The following is a 9,985-nucleotide window of genomic DNA, read 5'->3' on the forward strand; positions in this document are numbered from 1 at the left end:
GGGGGGTTGGCAGCAAAACTTCCAGCTATGTGCCTGTAACTAGACACACAGCAACAGAGTATCATCTAGGATCTCCTGGTGATCCCCTAGAATCTGAGTCCAGCTACAGACACATAACTAGATGCTTTGCTGCCACTATCCTCACTCTCAACCAACTAGTAAATGGTCATGTAGAAGAGTGGGGAGGGGGGAGGTAGGTTTTGCATTGGTGAGAGAGGAGATGGGGTCATCAGAATATGGGGGAAAGAAATTTACACCCCATATTCTGATGCAGAAGCATTGCTAACATAAAGAAAAATGCAAAGTGCAAGTTATGAATATTTATATGTTACAAGGGTGCACATAGCAACGTTTGCGTGATTATATCCTATGCAGGGCTTATTTAGAGTTTGTTTCCCCCAAATGTACAAGAAGCCAAAATATCAAAAAGATGTTCCTTTCTGATCCGCCCAATATTTTGTATGACCACAAAGTGCATGTTTAAAAATGACAGAGACGGTCTCATTAGCATATTGACTGAAGATACTTTGGCACTATAGGCAAATCCAGAACTGATAGAATGTATGTAATGGTAAAAGTCATGATAAAATCTGGTGATAAAAACCAGTACTTCTTAGGTGCCAGTGAACTCTATAGCCATGGAGGAAATGTAATGAAGTTGACAATGGCTGAAGCAATACAACTAGGTTTCATCCCTGCCCACAACAATCTTAGCTAGATATCACTTCATATTTGTATCCTCCTTGGTCACAGGTGGACCCCTCTGGTAATACATCCCAATACTACTAATATAAGGTTATGAAAACAAATAACAGCAATATTTTTTAAAGAAAAATCTGTTTCTTTATCTTGTTTCTCAATTTTCTTAAGAAAGAAATTGGTTCCTATTGAAGTCCATATTACCAACCCTATTTCCTACTATACAAAATGTATGCAGATGCACATTAGAAAAAATGTTTGATCCCAAGGGAGGAGTTTCAGTTATTTCCAATCTCTGTTCTGACACCAGAGTCCATGGTAGTTACTATATTATGATGCTGGGAGAGAGACAAAAATGGAAAATCTTTAGTTCCCTTTCCCTATATTTGGTAAGCTACTACCTTTTGGGGGGTGGGGAGGTTTATAAAAATCATATATAAGAACAAACAAATTCCATGATATGTTTAAAAAAAAAAACAGTGAGTGAACATGTTTGCATATTTAACTGAGGAAAGTTTGTGTAAATGCAAAAAATAATTAGTAGCTCTGTGACTTAATTAAACAGAAACCATTTGTTCTTTAATCACAGCTATTCATTTTGTTGAAAACTTCTTATTTCTTCCAACACATTTGGCAATATTTTTATGAAAGAAGTATTCTTTCATAAAAAAATACATTCTAGTTTAATGTTTTTTGGCAGCAACTGGAGATAGTGGCAACATATATTATTAGGATGTGTCACTTTATGTGCCATATGGAGGAAGAAAAGAAAGCAGGTGTATTGATCAACATGGAAGATTTAACCTGATAGCCCACCGCTTAAATATGCTTTGCTGAGATACCTAATTTGCATCTTTCAATTTTCAGTTCCGTTGCTATTTGTGCACCCACAATGTGATTTTTTTTAGTCAAGTTTACAATATTTTCAAGTTTATAACAATTTCAGTGATAATTAGACTTGTATCCAAACAATTCTTCTGTAATAGTTTCATAAATACATGAATGTTTGTGTACTGTAGACACACCTTCAAAAACAGACATTTCAACTGATCATATATTTATGCATTTGTAGATGTCTTGATCAGTGAGGTTTCCCTCCTGTGTGAAGGAGACAGACATGCACATAGACACAGTCATATGCAAGCAAGCCGCCTTTACCCCTACTAAGGAATATGGGGTCACTAGAGGTATGCCAGTGGATAACCATCCCACTATCAGGAGCATAGCGAACAGCAGTGATTCCATTTCCTCATTACATGTTCACAGAATTGGTACATGGCACCAGATTACTATTTAGATCCATGATAGCAAGCCTATAGCACATGTGTCAGAGATGCCATGTGACACCATTTCCCCTGGCATGTGGTGAGGAGAGGAGGAGGAAGAAGAGGAGTTTGCCTATTCCTCCTCCTTCCCAACCCTCCCTGGCCTCCAGTTGCCTCTTCAGAGGCAGTTAAAGATGAGGAATGGTACAGGGGGAGGAGGAAGAAGGGGCATGCACTTGTTCCTCCTCATTCCTGATCTCCAGTTGCCCCTCTGGAGGCAGCTGAAGGCTGGGAAGGGCACAGGTGCAGGGGAAGGAAGAGGTGTGAGCTTTTTCCTTTTCGTTCCTGACCCTTCCCGGCCTCCAGTTGCCACTTTGGACGCAGCTGAATACCAGGAATGGCCTGAAGAGAGGAGGAGGAAGAGGCACATGTCTTTTATCCCTCCTTCCCGATCCTTCCCAGCCTCCAGTTGCCTCTCCAGAGACAGCTGGGGGCCTGGAATAGCATGGGGGTGGGAGGAAGAAGATGTGAATGCCTCTTCCTCCTCCTTCCCAGCCTCCAGTTTCCTCTCCAGAGGCAGTTGGAGGCTGGGAACGGCAGGGGGGCACCTACCCCAGCTTCCAGAAGCCTCTCCAGAAGCAGCTCAAGGCTGGAAACAGTGCAGGTGGACCTTCCCCGGCCTCCAGCTGCTTCTCCAGAGGCAGCTGAAGGCCAAGAACAGTGCAGGTTGAGGAAAAAGAAAAGGAGCATGCCAATTCCTCTTCTTCCCCCCACCTCCTGGGAGGAGAGGCAGCAGAAGGCCTGGGAGGGTGAGGGAAGAAGTCCCACACCCTGGAGGGCAGAAGTCCCACCCCCAGTACCAGGTAACACCCAGTGTCGGAAGACTTTTTAGCTTTGGCACTCGGCCACTAAAAGGTTCACCATTACTGCCTTTGATTACTTGACTCCCTACTTGCAAGAGCATGGCATAGAGTGTTAATTCCTAAACTGTTTGTCAGCACCATCTAGGTTTACACATTAAATTATATATGGTCATCAAGAGAGTAATTTCTCTAAATCATTTAAGCACCTAAATTGCTTTATTGAAGAATAAATATGCCTGTTGCGAACCTTCCTAGAGCCAGGGGACCTAGAAACAGTGGTACACGCACTGGTAGCCTCTCAACTTGACTTCTGTAATATGCTCTACATGGGACTACCCTTGTGCCTAGTTCAGAAACTTCAATTAGTTCAAAATATGGCAGCCAGACTGGTCGCCAGAAAATCTAGAGATGACCATATAACACCAGTTCTAAAATTCCATCACTGGCTGCCTATTAGCTTCCGGGCACAGTATAACGCATTGGTAATAACCTTTGAAATCCTTCATGGCTTGGGTGCAGCTTGCTTGCAGGAGCACCTTCTTCCATACAATCCACCCTACATACTCAGGTCCTCTGGGAAAAATTTACTGCAGCCAATAAAGATCAGGCTGGCTGCAGTTACCCAGAGGGCCTTTCATCCGTCGCTCCTTAATTATGGAATGGCCTGTCAGAAGAGACCCGACATATCACCAGTCTTGACAGCTTCAAAAAGACTGTCAAGTCGGATCTCTTCCGACAGACCTTCCCTCTCTGATTATTCCAGTCATATGGATTGCCCTATGATTGCTCCAAAATGTCTCACTCTAATTATTACTATTTTAAATAATTTTAATTGTATTTTATAATGTTGCTGTTCTAATTATGTAGTTTAGTTTTAAGGAAGGGGGATAAGGGGATTATTTAATTTACTTATTTATGTAAGGAATTTTGTAATTGTGCTGGTCAAATGGCTGTAATAAAATTATTATTATTTATTTATATAATTATGTATTTTCATTGTTGTAACCTGCCTCGATAGTATGGGACAGGTGGGATAAAAATAAAACATTATTATTATTATTATTATTATTATTATTATTATTATTTGGCTTGATACTTTCTCAAGACTCTGAATTTTCCTAGTCATGTATCAGTCAATACATGCTTAGATAATGTGTCTAAACTGGGCTACATGAAGAAAACTGTGGGTTACTGTGGCTAACTTAAACTTACTTAAACCCAGTAAGAGAACAACAGAAGCATCAACTGCAGCAAGAAGGAACATGCTCCTGAAATTCTTTTCATCTGACTTCCTCTTCTGAAAAGAGCATACTTTTGGATGTTTTCTATTTCTTGTCTCAATTATATGTCTTGACAGTAGGCAGCTGTTGCTTTTGACCCATTGCACTGGCTGGCTCTGGTGGAGATGAAAAAATTGATGTCTCACCATGCACTGAACTAGTACCTATGAATTTTGCCTAGAATAGTAGAATGAACTAAAATAGCAAGGAAACCTATGACATGGGTTGGAGAGATTTAGGATGTGGTTGTAGGCCTAGGGTTTCTACAATATTAACCTGCTTGACTGACTTGATTTGTCAATGAAATTCTAATGCCATTCTTATATCAGGCTTAAAATACATTGCTTCCTAATTTTCCTATGCTTATTATGCCATTTTCTGACAAATTTAATCACCTGTATTAATACTAATTTCTTGTATTCTCTGAGAAGAAAATACTATTCTCATGAATTATATATAAATAAAATTTAAAATATAAAATTGATTTGTTTCCTTTGATATTTTGAGACAATATTTTGCACTGACCCTACTTCATTTTTTTTACTCACCGAATTACAAAAATGCCTATTCAAATTTGCATTGCATCACCAAATTAATATGCATAACCCTTCTGATTGCACCAACTAGCATAGACCCATTGAATCAATGGAGTTTATTTACATGCTGCTTCACCATTCAACAGCTGATTCAATGAGTCTACTCTAATAGAGACTAATAGCATTCAAGTCATAGTTTTATAACATTTGTGATTATTCTTTTGAACATTTTTTCTGAGTGTGAGAAGGAAGTGTATGGAACTTCGGGAAATAGGAGTTAAGACTGACTGTAGGCATGAACTATAGATAATTCTACTTGAAAGGAAAAGGACACAGAGAGAAACTGAAAAGAGACTGGAGGTATTTTTTTTGAGACAAAATGTTTGCTTTAATTAATAGTGGATTATACTAAATCTTGTGAAGCATAATTATCTTGGTGGATTTTCAGTGACCCCTTGACTCCACTAAATGTGTGGATTTTCTTTATCTCTTAATTTACTGTTCATGAATTCAGGTGTTTCCTCTCTTCTTTATTCTGTGTTCGTTTATGTTATTTGAATAATGTATCATATTCTGTTTTGTTTATTTGCAAGAATCTAGTTCTGTATTAAAACTATGAAGTACATAGTTACCTCAGGTAAGAATGAAAGTTTATGAGCTAGTTTAGCCTAAAGTGAAAAATGAATATGACTGAAATAGGATTCAGGACTGAGAGCAACATTTAAATTGAGTTACATTTATACAAAATTTGAAAATGCAAAATTGGGCAACAAAGAATTCTTAAAGCATTGTCTCAATTTCAGGAACCAAAATACCAGTTAATTTGGAAAACAGAAATCCAAAAAGAAATGCTTTTCATATTTATAAGATACAGAAATAGATTTTTAACATCAACATCATCACTTGTGTGAATTTTTGTAAGTCGTAGGAGTAAGTGTATTAGAACACAGCTTTTCTGCAAATGTTTATATCAGACATTTTGACATACGGTATGTATGCTACATTAGCACATATTTTCAACATCACCCTACCCTGTCTTAAACTTAGTCCTTACTGGTGCAGCGCTCAACTGGCCAGAACCAGAACCAGAGTCAAATTCATTTGGGAAATCCAAATAAATTATCAGATGGTAATGCTGAACCAAGGATGTCAGAAGAATACATCAGGATGAGTTCAAATTGTGTGTCAATAATCAATAAGCAACTGGAGGTCCAAGGGTTAAAGCAACTATCAGGGTAGCAAATTAATCTGGGCTATACATTGGCGATCAGATCAGCAATCAGGAACAGAGTCATGGAGCTCAGAGTGAGAAATGATGTTCTTTTGAGTAACAGGCCAGAGTGACTATTCTACAATTCTTTGAAACTGAAAGCTTCTAGCACCATCTACTTCCCTACATTAAGGACTTGAGGATGCCATTCTCCTGAGAAGTCCTGGAATGCAGCTCAGGGCAGTGTTTGATGGTAAGAACTAGTGCCAACTTCTTCTGTTTGTGCATCTCTCTGGGGTCAACATTCACTCTTCTTCTCTGACTGAGCTGTAACACATGAAAAATGCCTGGATGGTCCTTGACTGTCTGACTGCTGGATCTCCCCCTTATAAACATACTAAGGCTTGTTCTTTGTTGTAATATTTGTGATAGATCCATTCCTTGATTCAGGCTGGATTTGTTAGAATGTCCTGGCCTAAGTATAGTTGGCCCATCCGAGGTTTCCTATTGTATGTCTGAAAAGGTCAAATAGTTGGCCTGTGTCCCTGAACAGGGAAAGAATGACAGCATAATAAAACTTGCATCCTTTACGCATGTGATAGGTTTGCATTATTACTTCAGTGGTCTCCAGGCCTCTAAACATAATTATTTGATGGAGAGTCCTCAAGTGGAGGAATAAGCAGCATAATCTTCCAAATGTTCAAATAATTTATAATTCTGCATGTTATGAAAGCTTATTATGACACATCCTAGGTATTAATAGAAATGATTTATCATATCCTTATTATAAGTGAAAATGCTGGTGTCTAACTGTGGCTGTCAAGAAGTAAGCAAAATTCCAGCAACCTCACTTAGCTGGATTGTTCCATTACTACCATATATTTAAACCAAACGTGGCAGATCCAGAACATTCAAAGTCCAGTTGTTTCTTGGGCATAGCCGGACAAAATGAATAGTTCTGCTTTCATTTCCTACAATTCCTTTATATCTTCCCAATCTTATTCCCCTTGTTGCTGGTTTTAATGTGTATACCACTCCAGCCCTGAAGCCAGAAGCCTGAAGCCAGAGCCAGCAGCAGCAGCAGCAGCAACAGCAGCAGCAGCAAGCTTCCCCACACCATTGGGACTTAAGCAGAGGCAAGGCAAAGGCAGAGGCAACAGCAGCTGAGGAAAGGGGGCGTGGCTTGGGTGAGATATTTATACCCTCCCCAAACACTCCTTCAGGAACACCACTCCAGCCCTGAAGCCAGAAGCCTGAAGCCAGAGCCAGCAGCAGCAGCAGCAGCAAGCTTCCCCACACCATTGGGACTCCTCATGCAGAGCTCGGCGGTTGTGGCGGAGGGAGAGTTGTGGACGCAGTGGGTTCCCTTGAGGGCCTAGGGAACACCACCACCCTCCCAATTCAGTGGGGTTTGACCTCTCACCATCTCACCTGAGGCCGGGAATGTGGCAGGGGCGGCCATTGGAGTTGTGCTGGGGAATGGGAGGTATGGTTGGGATAGAGGGAACGGATGTTACAAAAGAAGACGGGATCGCTGTCTGAAAGCTATCCCGTCTTCAGTTCCCTCTGTTTCTCAGGATGGCTTGGAGAGCAGACCAACCATTCCACAGAACCTCACTCTGCTCCTTTGCAATGCCAGGTCGGTAAAAAACAAGACCCATATCATCCAGGACCTCCTCCTGGATGAAGATGCCGACCTGGCTTGCTTCACAGAGACCTGGCTGGGAGAGGATAGCACTGCCATATGGGCGCAGGCCCTCCCAGCTGGGTACTCTGTCAGTGAGCAGGTGAGGGGAAGTGGGCGGGGGGGCGGAGTGGCTCTAGTCTATAAGAACCATCTGACCTTGGCCAGGATACCTGTCCGGAACACAGTCCATTTCGAGTGTATGTACCTTAGCCTGAAGACCAGGGATAGTTTGGGGATTTTGCTAGTCTACCGGCCACCCCGTTGTCTGGCAGACTCCCTGACCGAGCTGACACAGCTGGTCTCTGAGCTGTTGTTAGAGACCCCCAGACTCTTAGTTTTGGGAGACTTTAACATTCCGCTCGAGACCAGTTTAACAGGTGCGGCTCGGGAGTTCATGGAGACCATGACAAACATGGGCCTATCCCAATTGGTCAAAGGGCCCACACATTGTGCAGGTCATACACTCGATGCGGTCTTCAGTACGGAACAGGAATATCCGTGGGCGGAGGTGGTAAGTACCTCCGCATTGTCATGGACGGATCATTTCCTGGTCAAGATGAAACTTAGAGCCAATATCTGCCCCACCGGGGGTGGCGGACCCATTAGAATGGTCCGCCCTCGAAGGCTGATGGAGCCCATTGGATTCCAGACAGCCTTAGAGGGTTTAATGGTTGGGAATGCCGGTGATCCGGTCGATGCTCTGGTCAATACCTGGAACACCGATCTTACCAGGGCTATCGACATGATCGCTCCCAAGCGCCCTTGCCATCCCGCCCCAAATCGGAGGCCCTGGTTCACACCAGAGCTGAGGAAGATGAAGCGGTTTGGACGACGGCTAGAGCGCAGGTGGCGGAAGACTCGACTCTTATCCGACAGAACTCGCCATAGGAACTTCCTTTGTTCCTATCGGGAGGCAATACGTGCAGCGAAGAGAGCCTTCTCCTCTGCACGTATTGCGTCTGCAGAGTCCCGTCCAGCAGAGCTGTTTAAGGTGGTGAGGGAAATGACGCAGGTGACCCCTGCGCCAAATCCCTTACTTAACCCGACGACGGCCTGCTGTGACGCGTTTAACAACTTCTTTGCAGACAAAATCTCTCAGATAAGAGCCGACTTAGATGCCACCATTGAAACAGAGTCGACAGGCGAGGCGTCCAGTGACTCCGCCGATGTAGTCATACTGGATCAGCTCCAATCTGTGAGTACTGATGACGTGGACAAGCTGCTTGGTAAGGTGAGGAAGACAACTTGCCCTCTTGACCCTTGCCCATCATGGCTGGCCGTCCAGGGGGGGGGATGCATTGATGAGATTCCTCACGGATATCATCGGTGCATCCTTCAGGGAAGGACATGTTCCATCTTGTTTAAAGGAAGCGGCGGTTAGGCCGCTCCTGAAAAAACCTTCCCTGGACCCCCTGGATATGAGGAATTATAGGCCGGTGTCATTGCTGCCATTTTTGAGCAAGGTGATTGAGAGGGCGGTTGCCCTTCAGCTCCAAGCTGTCTTGGATGAAGCCGATTATCTAGACCCATTTCAAACTGGCTTTAGGACAGGCTTTGGGGTTGAGACTGCCATGGTTGCCTTGACCGACGATCTGCGTCTGAGCATTGACAGGGGGAGTGTGACCCTGTTGGTGCTCTTAGACCTCTCAGCGGCTTTTGATACTATAGATCACGGCATCCTCTTGGACCGCCTGAAGGGGTTAGGTATTGGGGGCACTGCTTTGCAGTGGTTCCGGTCCTTCCTCTCGGGCAGGTCTCAGAGGGTGCTACTCGGGGACTGTAGCTCCAGTAAGAGGTACCTCACTTGTGGGGTTCCTCAGGGGGCTATTTTGTCCCCGATGTTATTTAACATCTATATGAAGCCGCTGGGTGAGATAATACGGAGTTATGGTGCTGGGTGTTATCAGTACGCTGATGACACCCAAATCTATTTCTCCGTATCTCGTTCGTCAGCCTCGAATTCCGATGGCATCTCTTCTCTCAATGAATGTCTTCAGGCGGTAATGGGCTGGATGAGGAAAAACAGATTGAAACTGAATCCAGACAAGACGGAGGTGCTCATGGTAGCGGCCCCGAAGCCAAGAATTGGGTTGCAACCTCCAGTCCTGGATGGGGTCACACTCTCCTCCAGCGACTGTGTTCGCAGTCTGGGGGTGCTCCTTGACTCGTCGCTCCTGATGACAAATCAGGTAAATGCGACGGTCAGGAGTGCCTGTTATCAGCTTCGGCTGATACGCCAGCTGCGCCCTTTTCTGGAAGTAAGGGATCTCGAGACGGTTGTGCACGCACTGGTAACCTCACGCCTTGACTTCTGTAATGCACTCTACATGGGGCTACCCCTGTGCTTGACTCGGAAATTACAGCTGGTTCAAAACATGGCAGCCAGGCTTGTGTCAGGTACATCTAGGAGGGACCACATTACTCCGGTTTTGAGGTCCCTCCACT

The 9,985-nt window shown here is 43.6% G+C and overlaps 1 protein-coding gene across 1 annotated transcript; it reads left to right on the forward strand.

Annotated features, from left to right (window-relative positions):
• The first annotated feature begins 1,816 nt into the window (after positions 1–1,816).
• On the forward strand, positions 1,817–9,444 carry LOC149309394 (uncharacterized). Its single transcript, XM_089532261.1, has 2 exons — positions 1,817–1,886; positions 7,306–9,444. Exons 1-2 carry the CDS (start codon positions 1,817–1,819, stop codon positions 8,919–8,921), a joined length of 1,686 nt encoding a protein of 561 aa, XP_089388387.1. The 3' UTR covers positions 8,922–9,444.
• The last annotated feature ends 541 nt before the right edge of the window (positions 9,445–9,985 follow it).

This window comes from Sceloporus occidentalis, unplaced genomic scaffold, assembly GCF_023333645.1.
Source record: "Sceloporus occidentalis isolate IW3139 unplaced genomic scaffold, rSceOcc1.0.p SCAF_7, whole genome shotgun sequence".
Taxonomy (NCBI): domain Eukaryota; kingdom Metazoa; phylum Chordata; class Lepidosauria; order Squamata; family Phrynosomatidae; genus Sceloporus; species Sceloporus occidentalis.

What these genes read in the sequence shown, in the direction of transcription:
- LOC149309394 (XM_089532261.1), top strand. Translation starts at nt 1,817, where the DNA reads ATGCACATAGACACAGTCATATGCAAGCAAGCCGCCTTTACCCCTACT. An exon ending in GGAATATGGGGTCACTAGAG is followed by an intron (nt 1,887 to 7,305) that starts GTATGCCAGTGG and finishes GGAATGTGGCAG; the next exon opens with GGGCGGCCATTGGAGTTGTG.